This window comes from Kogia breviceps, chromosome 16 (genome assembly GCF_026419965.1).
Source record: "Kogia breviceps isolate mKogBre1 chromosome 16, mKogBre1 haplotype 1, whole genome shotgun sequence".
In the NCBI taxonomy this organism is placed as follows: Eukaryota; Metazoa; Chordata; class Mammalia; order Artiodactyla; family Physeteridae; genus Kogia; species Kogia breviceps.
The window spans coordinates 24,995,482-25,011,448 of NC_081325.1; the positions used below are offsets into that span (position 1 = coordinate 24,995,482).

General features: G+C 35.5%; 1 protein-coding gene across 6 annotated transcripts in view; it reads right to left on the reverse strand.

Annotated features, from left to right (window-relative positions):
- The window catches only part of DGKH (diacylglycerol kinase eta), a 185,034-nt gene that overhangs the window by 44,997 nt on the left and 124,070 nt on the right, over positions 1 to 15,967 (reverse strand). For all 6 annotated transcript variants that reach the window (XM_067016163.1, XM_067016162.1, XM_059041725.2 and 3 more), the window contains exons 14-18: positions 12,992 to 13,077; positions 6,367 to 6,466; positions 4,565 to 4,838; positions 3,760 to 3,882; positions 425 to 550 (exon numbers count right to left, since the gene is read on the reverse strand). In XM_067016163.1, coding sequence (XP_066872264.1) covers positions 425 to 550; positions 3,760 to 3,882; positions 4,565 to 4,838; positions 6,367 to 6,466; positions 12,992 to 13,077 — 709 coding nt within the window. The remainder of the gene's footprint in view (positions 1 to 424; positions 551 to 3,759; positions 3,883 to 4,564; positions 4,839 to 6,366; positions 6,467 to 12,991; positions 13,078 to 15,967) is intronic.

Below are 15,967 nucleotides of genomic sequence, written 5' to 3' on the forward strand. Positions count from 1 at the left end.
CTGGTGGTTCAGTGGTAAAGAATCCGCCTTACAATGCAGGGGACGCAGGTTTGATCGCTGGTCAGGGAGCTAAGATCCCACATGCCTCAGGGCAGCTAAGCCCACATGCCGCAAACTACAAAGCCCACGTGCCCTGGAGCCTGTGCACCACAACTGGAGAAGAGAAAACCCGCACGCCACAACTAGAGAGAAGCTCGCGCACCACAATGAAGAGCCCACACGCCTCAACGACAGATCCTGCATGCCTCAATGAAGATCCCGGTGCCACAACTAAGACCCGGCACAGCCAAAAATAAATTAATAAATAAATAATAAATCTTAAAAAAAAAAAAAAAGAACACAGTTCTATAGTTCAGGAAAATGAGTACTTATACGTTTTCACGGAAATACTTAAAAATACACCATATTTCAGAATCTGTACTACCTGGGCAGATTATTCTGGTATTGAGCACTGGGAGGTTTTCTTTACTGGCTGCCACGGCAGGACCAGAGCCAGAGTCAGTTTGGAAACGACTTGCCCGGCCATCTGGAGACCGAGGTGCAGTTTTAACTGTTGGCAAAAAGTCCAGATTAAAAGGAGATAAAGCTATAAAAATAAGCAAGTCCTTACACACTCATGACATAAAATAATTTCATACATGTTTAATCAGTAGAACCAAAAATAATTACATTGTGTTTATTCTTTTACCATTTTCTGTTCATTTTCTTGGGATTTACTATGTGGAAGGAATCTGCCACCATTAGAAGTCTTGATCTCCCATTTTGAACAGATGGTAATTAATAAAAAGTAGATGCCTACCATGATCAAAGGTCAGTGATACTCATAATTTGAATGTGAGAAACCCATTATTAAAGAAAAAGGAAATTCTGAAGCCTGACAATTTTTGAAAATGGAACATGTGTTGCAGTGTATACTACCAATGCAATCCTTTTCTCAAAAATGTTGGATAAATGATAAAATTTAAGGAATGTAATTCCCAGAGCTAACAGTGAAACATGAGTAGCATTTTCTTCTACACATGGACGGAAAAATATTATTTTTTCAAGTGAAACCAATATACTTTTCCTGTACTTCCCAATTATTTACTCAAGACAATGATTTGTCCAAAACAGTTTTATCATATTTTTATAAAAGCTCAATACGTTTAAAAAATTATTCTAAAACAGAATTACTCTCAAAGTAAACAACAAAAAGAGAGATTTAATTCTATCTAAACTGGGGCAATTTAATGGAGAGCAAATAGTATCTTTAACTAATTTAGGAGCGATTGGCAGGTGTTTAAAAAAACAGTAATCCTCAAACTCAATTTAAAAATACTCTAAAACTTAATTATCTTTACTTTCCCTAAGACTAATTATGAACTAACTATATTAATCTTACACACTCATCTCTCTGTTCAAAAACAGTCCAGATGCACTAAAGAAAAGTAGCAGAACAGCCACTCTTTTTTGTTTTTGTTTTTTGACAGATGGGAGCCCTGGAACTAATTTCTAATAAAAATAACCTTTTGATATTCATCTCTGATAAAAAACAGAGTGTGTTCTAGTGACTAAGATTGATCTTCCATTGCAGGTAACTAAATTAATGTTTCATGGTTCTTCTTAAACATAACATCTCATTGATCATATTAATGTGTATTTTGCGCATCTCAGATGTACGAATTGTTATATTATTCAATGATAATACAATGAATATGCTTCAAAAAATTAATGATTAATACAGAAACACTTCTACTGCTACTGATTCCCACTAAACTGGATTACTAGCCAAAAAATAAGATCAAATACTGCTCCATAAAGACTTGTATAATCTATGCCTATTTCAATAACAATATCTACACCACTATATCTGTATTTTTTTGTTTTCCTTTGCAGGCTATAATGGAAGTGTCAAATTCATGAGAGTATAGTAAGGTGGGATGGTAGCTGGTTAGAAAACCATTACCAATGAGTGCTGAAAAACCAATCCTCCGAAGAGAGCCATTCATTATGTCCAGAATGAGTAGTGCACAGGTATCGGTGTATTCTTGCATTACAGAAATATCTGGAGAATAGTGCTCAAAACGGAGCATTGTATTTTAATGGGGTATCATAGTGACCAAATGGGTGCAACCAGGAAAAAAAAGTTTAAAATCATCAAGTTAGATTGGTCAAACAATTTAGGAGAGAGAATCTGGAAAAGAAGATATAATGTGCGGGAAGAGACTATGATGCCATGAAAGCTGTTTTCAGTATCATTTCAGGGCTGCCACACAGCAGAGTCATCCTCAATATCTTGAAATGACGTGTGTAAAATTGCTTTTAAACTAGCCATAAAGCCCTACACAAATGTCAGTAGTTGTTACTGTTAACATTATCATACATAAAAGTTTATTAATAATAACTGTAATCATGGGTAGAAATTTAAGGAAGAATACATAAAGCTCAATACATTAACAAAAGAAAAACTTCCTAAGAATTAGAGCTGACCGTAAGAGGGGGACGAAGTGAAAGTGAGTAGTCCGAAGGCTCAATGACCATCGGTCTAGGTTGTAAAATATGCCTGCGTTGGATTATATTCTGCAGTGGGGCCATTTAAGGTCTAAAAGATCTAAGGTTATAAAATTGGGTTGTGTGCTGGAATAGGTACACATAAGGTCTAAAAGGACTAAGGATGTAGACTATAAAAGCACTGGTTGTATGTTAGACATGTGAGGTCTATAATGTAGTCTAATTTCAAAATTTCTAAGAGTTTTAAATACAATTAAGAACTACTCTTTCAAAGTTAGTTTAGTTAGCAACAACAGTGGAAGTAGTAGCAATAATCATAATAGTGATAATGACAGCAAACATTCCTTTACAGCACAATGGACCAGGTGCTATTTTAGGCACTTAATGTGTGTTAACTTATTTAAAGGTCACAACAAGTAGGTACATTACTATCCGCATTTCACAAATGAGGAAACCACAGAGAACTTAAGTAATCTATCCGAGTTTATATGTAAGGAAAGTAAAAGCAAAAATTTAATGATGGCAAACAGTTGTGATATTAATATCAATTGATTTTCATTAGTACTATGTAATTATTTTCATATTATCTTCTCATCTTCATTAATATTTCTACTTGTTTTATTCTAGTAAATTAACACTTTTCCCTCATACAATATGAAAAATTAAAAACATAAATTCATTTTCAATTAAAACCTAAAAGGTAGAGAAATAGTTAATATTATTCAAGCAACTACACAATAATTTCCTGGCAAAAATAATTTCAGTAGAGATAGGGTTGTAACTAGATGTCCTATGATTTAAAAACTTAATTTAGTGATAAGGATTATCAGCCATCTAGGCTGATCAATGGAACTCAAGGGACTGATAAATTATTTAAATGTCAAGTTTTATGCATGTGAGGCCTGCAGCTTCCATATTATTCTCAAAGGAATCTGAAGGCTAAAATAGGTTAAAATCTGCTGTTTTGGTGTTTACTCTTTCTTCAGGGAAATTAACATATTTAGCCACTTTTGGTCCCCAAATCCTTAGCTTATTATGATGATTTCTAGATCACGTGATAAAAAAGGGATGTGAGAGTACTTGACAATGGTCTAAATAATGTTACCTTCATTATTTTAGCATTCATGAATATCTAAGCTTTAACTTCTGAAAAACCTTGTTAAAATTAAAAATACAAATAGTTTATTTCAAACTGATAGGCCTTTCGAAAACTAAAAGCAGAATTACATTTTATTTAATTCCAAAATAATTTTATCACAGTTTTCTTACCAGTTAATGACGCTTTTGCATCATCTTCTTTTGATTCATCTTTAGACTCATCTGTTTCTGTGCTATCGTAATCAAATGATTGATTAACTGGTTCAGAGGAGTGAACTGTCTGGTCATCCATCACTTTAAGTACCCAGAAGAGAAGTATGTTTGAACAAGCAAAAATAAGATCCATAAATGTTAAAATATGCTTACAAAAGGAAAATTGAAATAGAAACCCAAAGAGATTCCACATTCACAAATAAGCACTGATTGGCAATGAACTTTGGGGTCGTGTGATGTCTGTTAAGTACTAGAGATTATAAAAGGAAATATTTTAAATTGTCAAAATTATATTTTTAGCAGAAGAGAAAAATAAAAGAACTTTAGAGAATGAAATACAAGCCCAATTACAAGTTACAATCTGTTTCTGAATATTAAGTATTTATATTAAAGTTAACTTCTAATCTACTAAAATTCTAAGGGAAGTATACATATTACATTAATACAAAAAATTAAAATATAGGTGTAACTTTTATAAACTCTCAAAAAAGCAACATCAACATTTAGGAAATAAATGTTAAAATATTTTCAAAGTAGTTTATAGGTTTGATATTCTTTAAGAATTTAACAGATTCCAGTTTAAAAAATTTTCATTTTAGAAATATGATTTAAAGGTAACTTTAAACTTCATTTTAATGTTTCCAGTGTACTTTATCTCTGAAACTTTTTAAAGTGTGTCCAGACTGACCAATAGGAAAATTCCCTTGTGCTTGCCACAGGAATGCTGCTCCCTTCTTCAGAAGTTACTTTTGCTAATGTGTACCTTTTCCGGCCTCTTCAATGACTTGCCTCACTGCTTTCTTTAAACTGTTTGCCCGCAGCATTACTTCCCTCGGTTTGACAGTTTTCTGGGAGGAAGGTTTTGTTGTGTCATCCAAGAGTTGTTCCTTGCTTTCACACAAGGATTCTTCGCTGGAAGATTCCACAGGATCTTCTTCTACAATGAGAGGGGTGATGCCCGGGAGAACCGGACTAGCCGGGGAATCTGTGTGCAAAGCCTGGAGCAGTTGTTCAAGCTTCTCATTTAGAACTGAACACTAAGAAAACAAAAACACGGTAATGAATCTTCATTTAGTGGAGATGGAGAGTGATAGTTTAAATGAATGGTTTTTGATTTTTAGAGGAAAGATGCCTACACTGATGTTTATTATTAATTGGTTATCTATTATAAATTATACCTTAGACAGCTATGGACTTAATAATTTATAAGTTTTTTTTTAAATAGCACAATTATTCTGTAAATTTACTGATTTATACTTCCAGAACTATTCAAGCACCATTGCACACGCGAAAATCTTTACAATCTTCCTAAAGCTATTTTTCTTTAAAAGAAAACAACGAAACCTTCACGATAAAGTGACACATTACGTTAACAATTAACACGTTATACAAAATTTGCTGTACATTATACAAAACATTGCATAAACTTTGTTTTTAAGTAATCAACTTATGGCACCGCCAAGCCTGTCTGAGTCTTGTCAACACAAACTGCCAAGTCTGGCTGAGTCTTGTAAACTCACCTTCAAAGCTTCGGTTTGCAAAGGAGTGACAGTACTTAAGGGATTATTGGCTCAAAGAAAGAGAAAAAGGAATATACACAGGATAAGGAAGACCCATGCAGAAAGAAAACAAGGACTGGGCCCTTGTTTCTTTCTGCTTTTCTTGAATTCCTAAGGGTAAAGAAACATTTAGAACTGACGCTATTGATGCTACTGCCTAATATACATTTTACCTCCACACAACTTCCAGCCCCTTCCGCCTCCCTTTGTTTTTGACGACATGCCAAGAGAAAGTTACAGCAGAGATAGTTATGAGAAAGAAATGTGACTACAGAGGGTTTCTGTTTTGTGAAGCTCTCCACAGAGCAGAAAAACAAGAGAAAGTGGCTGAAAACTTCAAATGTATATTTCTATTTTCTTTTCCTTCCACTCAATCAAACCACCATCTACAGCTGGGGAAGATGATTCCTTTGCAAAGCCCAAGAGAGCCAAGCCTTTTGTGAGAAGGCAGTGGTGAACAAATGAAAGCAAAGATGGTAGCTTTCAAGGTTCAGGAAACTATTCTTATTTTAGCCTCAGAAAGCTCACAACGGAAAAGAAATATCTATAAAGAAAAAGGCAAAACAAGAAACAGAACCCTGAAAGAAGGCCGAGGATCACAACATCTGGGAAGTCCAAGCAACGATGCTGGGAGAGAACTTGAGTGGCCAAGGTTTGCCTGGAAGTGGAAAACCATTCCTCTTCCCACTGGAAAGCCAGCTTCCCAGCATTTCCCGCCATGTGACCCGACTACTGTGCATTTCTCCTTCAGAATGTCAATCAGTGGGAAAAAGGAGTTGAGTTATCAAGTTCGGCATGTTGGTCTTCAGCAATGCAGTTTTCCTACATATTAAAGGGACTAACCATAAAGCATGTTTTAAACCCTCATATCTGATTCAAAAGTAATTTTTCTCTTGGTTTAAGATGCTTTGGCAGGAAAGTCACTTAATCAATTTAGCTGTACAACACAGTTCAAGAGTAACATTGTCAGTAAAAAACCTTCATGTCCTGAACACTTCCCGCTTACTTTATTGGCCACGGCATCGGCTGCAACAGCTTTTTCCAATGTTTTTTCATGCGCCTTCTCTACTTTGGCAACGAAATCCTTTACAGTTTCACAAAGTACCCTTTGAAGAAAAGAAATTGTGCAATTCAGGAAACTCAGTAGGCTGATTTGCTTTGATTTACAAACATATTTAAAAATAAGCACAATTAAGTAAACTGTTAAAATATCGGGATCATTTGTTTATAAACCCATACTTGTATTTGCTGTGTAACATGTCCTATATAAGTTCAAGACATTCGAAGTGATAAACAGATACATGAATAAACCTTGCTCTACGTAATTTAAATAAGTCATTTTAAGGTTATAACAAGCCTTTCTCAAATATTCAAATTTTAAAAATTCTTGAGAAGAGTAGTTGTAGACCTTATTTTAAAAAGAAAGCATTATCTTCTGCACCTTATGTATGATAACAGGACTTTTAGTGTTGAGCAAAAAAGAATAAATCTGTCACTAATGGTGTCACTGTTGCTCTCCTATTCATTATATAGGTAACTATATCCTTCCTGTAGAGGAAAGAGGTTGTGCGTTAGGCTGGAAACCAACCTGCCACTTGAGTTATATTCTCTGTAAATCCATTCATTTGTTTTCCTTAAGATAACCAATGTAATACCATGCAGACTAACTGAATTTAGGTCTTGTTAGTGTCAGCAATATATGGTTTACTTGTTTGTTTCTTTTAATTACATTTGGTTTCTTTGCAATAGAAATAGACTAAAAGAAAAAAATCTGAAACATTAAAAAATTTGTCAAAAGTCTTTAGAACTGGTGTTGGATTAAAAACTACAACCAACAGAATGGTATATGTCCAGCTTTTTGTAGCAAGCACTTATAAAGTGATTTTGAAAACAAAATCAGACTATTTTAAAATAATAATATTTATCTTTAACATTGATAAAGGTTGAGGAATTTTAGGAAAAAAAACCCAGATTACAGCAATTATTTTTTTCTATTATACTCACAATTTTCTCTGGTATGTGAATGACATAAACTTTCCAGTTACTTAAGTATTAGGAAATCGAGCCATTCAATAGATACAGCACACACACACACACACACACACACACACACACACACACACGCACACACTCTTCAAACCTTCACATTTATCATCTAAGAAATAAATGAATTACTCCTAACATTTTTTTGTTTTGTTTGTTATTTTTGGCAACCATTGCTAGATTTCACTTGGATAAAAGGTAATACTTCCTAACCTTTAACCTTTTTGGTTGGGCTTTTAAACAAATTTCTACAGAGACTCTAGCTAACCATTTATCAGAGATTCATTCATGTGTTTCATGTCAAGTTTGGGCTTCTTTTTTCATGTATAATATTTTTATGGAATTTCTTGAAATATTCAGACAGGCTACTATGAAATTTCTTCTATGAACTTTACTGAAAGTTTTTCTAAGACATCCCATGTTTAAAAGAGGAAACAATGACATTCCCTCCTCTTTACGGAACTCCAAAATAAAAGTTTTCCTTGTTATTATTACAACACTGTGTTGATAAATTTTCCTCTTGGATTTGTGAAATTGCATAATGCCATAACATTATCATAGCTACTTTTGCTGGCATTTCACTAATTCCTAGGGACAGAGCCTGTCGGTCCATCAGCTTAGGAATGAAAGGGGCAGCAGAGGTGCTTCCTCACTTGTGCCATGCTGCTGAGGCAGACAGAGGCTCAGGGAGAGAGGAGGATACTGTGTTAGGGAACGCTTACCACTTAGTTGGGGGAAACTTATGGTCCACTAAGATCCATATTCCAGAATAAATATCCAGAGGATATTTATAATCTGGAGGAATGAATTCACTTTTTGTTATACCTAAATGGTGAATGCAGAGGTTTTTAAAATAGAAATAAAACGTATACTTAAAAGCAGTGTGATTTCAAAGTCACACCAACTAGGAACTTGAAACTTGGGGAAAAACAGTTTTAAGATGTATTTACTATAGTAACACAAAAAACATCCTCCAACTGATAAAACTGCTTTAATACATAAAGACTTCCAGAAAATATGTGCAAAAATCAAACGAATGAAACTGGAACATGGATCTTCACATAGAGCTAAAAATATTCTAAATTCCTAATTCCACGTTTAATTAACGTTAGTTATCATTTTGATGAGGTATATCCAGCACTGTACTTCTTTAGTTTTGCTCTCTCTCTTCCAAGCTGAACATGATCAAATTATTCAGTTGAAGCTAACAACAGTCCGCACAGCTAGCATGCTTTATGATTTCCACCATCATCTTAATTATGTTATATATGGGATCTATACTTATCACTGGTAACAGCATCTTCATTTATCAGTTTTCCATTTATTTTTAATAGGGGTAAATGACAATGAAACATGCAGATGCTACACTAAGAAAAATACAGCAATGGTGCCCAAACAGAACCACATATTGGTAGTCAGTACCTGAAAACTTCATTTTTAATCTGATATTTAAAAGTTCCAATCAGAAATTAAAGGTAATTTACAAGCATCAATGCATAATATATTAAAACCCCTAGCTATCTATGTGCTCTGAGGAAAGATTCTAACTACATATCTTACCTCATCTATTCAGTGAGGGGGTTTGCCTAAATTATCTCTAAGATAGATCCTAAATCTAAAATTCTATGGTTCCAATTTTATTATTTTTTTTCCTGCTAACGATCCCATTTTCTGAGAGGTTTTTATAAATGTTTATTTATTTATTATTTTGGGGGGTGCATCAGGTCTTAGTTGCAGTGTGCAGGCTCTGTAGTTGTGGCACGCAGGCTCCAGAGCACTGTAGGCTCTGTAGTTGTGGCGCGCAGGCTCCCGAGCACATGGGCTCTGCAGTTTGTGGCATGTGGGCTCTCTAGTTGAGGCACAAGGGCTCAGTAGTTGCAGCGCATGGGCTTAGCTGCCCCGCAGCATGTGGGATCTTAGTTTCCCGACCAGGCATCAAACCCGTGTCCCCTGTATTGGAAGGCGGATTCTTAACCACTGGACCACCAGGGAAGTCCCTGACAATTTTTGTCTACAGAATAAATTGCATTTACTTAATAATTTGCTTTTTATTTTTATTAATAAATGACATCTATAATGACTAATTAGTCCTTCTGAATCTCAGAAGATAACTCATGTTCCCATACTGAACTGACAAAATTACAAAGTCAAGGAAATGTTGACTTTATGTTGATGAACTACATTAGTTAACCTACTTATTAGCTATGCTGATGAAATACAGCTCTTCCATCAGCATTTTCAACATTTTAAAATAGTTGAAAATAGCTTAAGCTACTGGGAATTACTATTTTTTGAAACAACTATAAACATACACAAGAGGTTTAGTTAAAACGTTCTGCCTTAATGTATCATTCAACAAGTAAATGGCATTAACAAAAGAAGGGAATTCTTTATTTTATCTAGGTGGTAGTTAATAGAATGTAGATGTAAATGTGTGTGTGTATTATCTTTTTCTAATCACTAAGTTGTACCTTTATGATTTGAGTACTTTACTGTGTATATGTCGTGCCTCAAATAACTGTTTTTTAAAAGTAGGGAGAACTATTATGGATTTTCTAAGTCTTAGAGACATAAACCCAAATGCAATACATGTCCTGTTTGGATTTTGATTTAAATGAATCAATTGTCTAAAAAAAACTTCAAGAAAATTAGGGGAAATGGAATATAGGTTGAGTAATTATTATTAATTTTATTAGACTTTTAAAAAAGATTATTGGGGGCTTCCCTGGTGGCACAGTGGTTGAGAATCCGCCTGCCGATGCAGGGGACACGGGTTCGTGCCCCGGTCCGGGAAGATCCCACATGCCACAGAGAGGCTGGGCCCGTGAGCCATGGCCGCTGAGCCTGCGCGTCCGGAGCCTGCGCTCCGCAATGGGAGAGGCCACAACAGTGAGAGGCCCACATACCACAAAAAAAAAAAAAAAAAAAAAAAAAAAAAAAAAAAAAAAAAAAAAAAAAAAAGATTATTGGATATACATACTGAAAGTGGAATAAAATGATTTCTGGGATTTGCTTAGAGATACTCCAGCAAAAAAAGTAGGGAGTAGATGACAAAATGTTGATAAATACTGAAGCTGAGTGATGGGTATGGTGGGAAATCATTATACTAGTGTCTCTACTTTTTTGCATATTTGAAAAAACTCCATAACAAAAGTCAAAGTAAAAATATACTATATCACTGGTACAAAGTTATTACATATTGTCCTCTCTTTTCTCTCTTGAACCTCTTTATGTCAAATCCCCCAGAATTTTAATCTGCTGTTGTAAAGTTCAGGCATCTGGGCAGGCCTGGGAGCTCAGACAAGTGACAAGAGGGGACCAAGGTTGTAACAGAATCTGCTTAAAGACGAATGAGCTAGTCAGGGAGGAATCCAAAGCCAAGCTAAGAGTATAGCCTAGACAAGGAGCCAGGCCAAGGTCAAGGAAAAAATGTGAAATTCAGTTGGGTAAAACATGAGGTGATGATACCATAATTTAATATAGCACTCTGTCGTTTATAAGCTCTAAATTTATTTCATTACTCAAGTTAATTCCCCTAACAGTTCCATGAGGGAGGAAGGACAGGCATTCTTTCCATTCTTACACTTGATAAAACAGGCATAGGTCACAAAGCCAGCAAATGGTTGAATCTCATCTAGGACCTCAGGCTGACATAGTACAGCATTGTGACTTATGTCAGTGGTTTTCAAGCTGTTTTTCAGAACTATTTCAAGGATTTCACCAAGGCTTGATTAAAATTTCATTTAGAAATATAGAATATAATTTTTTAAATGTTCTTAACATTTTAAAATAACTGTTAGGTATACAAGAGAACAATACTATGTTAGCTTTTACTTTAGAATTCAATATTTTTTGTGCAAATCTTGTACTATATTTAATGCAGCTTCCAGTTATTTCAGTATTTTATGTTGGTTACATGGTCGTAAGGAAATTGTCTTCAATTAAATAAAAATGGCATCCTTATGACCACGTAACCAACATAAAATACAGAAATAACTGGAAACTGCATAGAACATAAAACTGTCACCTATAACCTTATTGCTTATTTTTCTGTTAAATAACTAATAATTTAATCCTATCCAATGTATTAATGCCAACAAAATAAAATTTTAGTTTTTTAATATTGGGATTCTACATAAAATTTTATTTGAAAAAAGACAGTTATGAGTCAATTAACATCTTAAATAAAAATAAAAAACACATAAAATGTAAAAGAGGCAGTAATCAAACAACCGAAAGCCAATATTAAAGCTTTGCTAACGTCTGAACTAAGAAAGGTGGCCAAATAAAATACTTACTTAACTGTATTATAGAATAATTCTATAACTTGTTATACCTTTAAAAAGTTTCCATTGCAACTTTCATTCTTTTCTAGCCATGTCCTCTAAAACATCCCATAAAGAGGCACTTGACTCATAGGGCAAGGGTGGCAAATGCAAATGTCTTCCTCATAGAAGTAACTTAAGAAGTACCAGAGGAAGTAACTTTGGTATGTGAATTTGGCCCAAGAGGAGAAAGACATTAGGGAGTGCTAAGGCCTGGGACAAAGTAGAGATTTGTACATTTCACCATAAAGCAATATAACTAATTAAAAAACACCCAACCGAGGCATCAACCAAAACACCCATCAACAGCACTGCCCATCAAATAAAGAGCATCTGGAGCTCACTAATCTGGGCAACCAGTGTGCTTCCCTTGCGTTTTGCTATTAACTCTTTTCCTATTGCTCAGTCCTATCTCCTACTGCTGAAGGTTATGGCGCCAAAAGCAATTGTCACTACGTCTGTGTTTTGGTCACAAGCAAATTTGTTTTTCATGATTTATTTTGTCTTTCCGTGACTTCTTTGCAAATTAAGTGTGTAACATGTAAAGTTTGTGTATTTTTCCCTCCATCACTTCCCTACTCCCTTTCTTTCCCTTCCCTTTCTCTCCTCTTTCTGTATATCAGTAATATTTCCTTGCTAAGCCTGAATCCTAAAGCATGCTTTTACTTTTGCTCATCAGTTGAAAATTTCAGTGGGTTTCACTCCTTCCTGTAGTTGACTTTCCAGTTCTCATGACAGCAGTATAGGGTGCTTAAGACTAAATCCTAAATTCCAGCCAGGCAACATTCGGGATAATAAAATCAAGTAGCTTTGGCTCCATGTATGGAATCAACTTAACTAAAATCTGATAACTTTGAATTAAAATATAATTACATAATTTAAACATACTGAGAAATGTCATTTTGAAAAATCTCATTATTATTTTCCTTTTCCTGGTGTAAACAATCCCCGAATAGTACTGTTTATGGAAATAATGAATTACAGTGAAATGTGTTTTCCACATCATAATTAATCATAAATGTTTCTTTAAATAAGAACTTAGATTAATCAAATTCTAAACATTCATTGTACCTTTTTGACAAAAATGTTTCGAATTAAGCCTCAAAAAAATAGCCTCTAAATAAACTACACTGCAAATAAGATGCTAACTTCACAGATATTTGGGGGGACAGAAATCACGAAGAAATGTCATAAGTGGTAGGAAACAGCTTTCCTTTCATTTTCACCATATAACTATATAATGACTTGAACTCCACAACTCACTTGGCAGATGATATGACCACTGCATGTTCATCAGAATTGAGGATTTTTGTAAGATGAGCTGCAACTGAGTCTTCGTAAATTGTCATCTGAAAAAATAAAAAACTCAAACTGTATTATTGTTTCTGGCATTTATACAACTCAGTTATTATTGCTTCAAAGGTGGGACCATTTTGACTCATCTGACACATGGCAATGGTTGTAATGAAATATAAACGGCTTTAATGAAATAAATAATATATATGAAAGAGTCATTACACAAAATAGATAAATATTTCCTTTCTGTGAAAGGCTCTTAGTTTCTGGAATTCTTTAATTCATATTCTTAGAAAAATCCATTAAAAATTTCACTAGTGTCAAATAGCTGAATATATTAAAAAAAACTCCTACAAGTCAGTACAAAAAAAGCGAAACAATCCAATAAAAACTGGCAAAAGACTAGAAATTAAAGAGGAAGATAGGGCTTCCCTGGTGGCGCAGTGGTTAAGAATCCATCTGCCAATGCAGGGGACACGGGTTCGAGCCCTGGTCCGGGAAGATCCCACATGCCGCAGAGCAACTAAGCCTGTGTGCCACAACTACTGAGCCTGTGCTGTAGAGCCTGTGAGCCACATCTACTGAGCCCACATGTCACAGCTACTGAAGCCCACACGCCTAGAGTCCATGCCCTGCAACAGGAGAAATCAGTGCAATGAGATACCCGTGCACCGCAATAAAGACCCAACACAGCCAAAAATAAATAAATAAAAATTTTTTAATGAAAAATAAATAAATAAAGAGGAAAATATACAAGTGGTCCATAAGCAGATGAAAAGGTGATCAATCTCATCAGCCATCAGGGAAATAGAAACTAAAACCACAATGCAACACCCCTGTATATCTGCAGAATAGCTAAAAGGAAAACAACAGCAATGACTAGAAAATGCCATATGCTGGCAAGGTTGTGGAGCAACAGAATTCTTGTACACTGCAGTGGAGGCGCAAATTGATACAAACACTCTAGAAAACTGCTGGGTAGTATCTATTAAAGCTGAACGTATGCATAACACTGTAGGACTCAGCCATTCAACTTCTGTTTATACTCAAAAGAAAGGCAGATGTGCTTTCCCAAAAGACATGTGCTAGAATGTTCACAGCAGCATCTATTCAATAGTAGAATGGATAAAAAACTGTAGTATATTCGTGCAACAGAATACTACAGGGCAATGATAATGCATGATGTACCACTATGCCGCAATATAGATGGATCTCACAGACATAATATTTAGGGAAAGAATTCAGAAATCAAGGAGTGTACACATACAAAATGATTCTATTTTCTAAAGTACAAAAACAGACAAGATTAATCTATGCTGTTAGAAGTTAAGATAGTGGTTATTGGGGTGGGAGGTGGGGTGATGAAAGAAAGGGGGGCACGGGGGAGTTACTGGTAATGCTGCCTTGTGTCTGGATGTTGATTACATGGATTCATTTAGTTTCTGGAAACTTACCAAGCTGTATGTTTATGATATGTGCACTTTTCTGTATGTGTAATTCAATAAACAGTTTCTAAAATGCTGAATGCATGTCATTCAATCATGTAAATAAGTATTTCTCTCAACGAAATAATCAAAATGCTAAAGGAATGCCATATCCCCTGATCTATTTGACTCAAACTTTAACATTCTATTGAAAGAACACATCTTCCTAATATGGAAAAATGTGCACAATATTTAAACAGTCTAATATTCAGAGCCTTCCACCAAATGTGTGCCTAAACTCCATTCCATGTCACACAGCTCAAAAATGTCCATTATAAACTATCTGCTCTATTCAAGCTGGCCTCCAATGCTCTTCTGACTCAGGTAACCTTTCATTGCTTTTTACCAATCAGCATCAGTTTATTCACACACAAATGAAGATTCAGTTCCCTGCCCCCCTATAAAGCCTTCCTGACTAGCTTCTTCCCAAAGCAATCTCAGTCCTGCTTTACATCCATTGCCACCAATGGCGATCAGTGTGCTACTGACTTAAATTTCTATCTTACTGTCTTCAAAGGCAGAGCACATATGGAAAAGAAATTTTACCTGAAAGAAAGGAGGAGAGGGGAGGAACCTCAAAGTTTCACACAATATTGTATTGACTGATAAATCTACTTACTGATCCCTGGTCTAAACATTAAAAACTACATCTTTAGGGCTTCCCTGGTGGCGCAGTGGTTGAGAGTCCGCCTGCCGATGCAGGGGACGCGGGTTCATGCCCCGGTCCGGGAAGATCCCACATGCCGCGGAGCGGCTGGGCCCGTGAGCCATGGCCGCTGGGCCTGCGCGTCCGGAGCCTGTGCTCCGCAACGGGAGAGGCCACAACAGTGAGAGGCCCGCATACCACACACACACACACACACACACACAAAAAAAAAAAACCCTACATCTTTACATTTAAGATCAGAAAAATGAAAATGTATCTTCTAAAAAAAGCAAAGAAAGGAAATACTCCTCCAAAAAATTGATTTTATTTCTTTTCCCTACAGGGTAGACTGTCATAGAACGTAAGAGGGTCGAGAAAAACTATCAATTCCATTTGAATTTACGTTTTAAAAAATCCAAGTTTTTGTTCATTAAAAGTAACCAAAGGCATAGAGTACAACCTTTTCCAGGAGAAAAGGAGATAACCTCTATATCCAAGGATAAAATTATTATTATTTTTAAAAATAAATTTATCTATTTATTTTTGGCTGTGCTGGATCTCATTGCTGCATGCAGGCTTTCTCCAGTTGAGAGCACAAGCTCAGTAGTTGTGGCACAGGGGCTTAGTTGCTCTGTGGCATGTGGGATCTTCCCGGACCAGGGCTCGAACCCATGTCCCCTGCATTGGCAGGCGGATTCTTAACCACTGTGCCACCAGGGAAGCTGGGATAAAACTATTGATATCACTTATTAAGCTATTATGTAGTCACTTAGCAGCATTAGGAAGGTAAAGTAATAACAGTTGACATTTTTT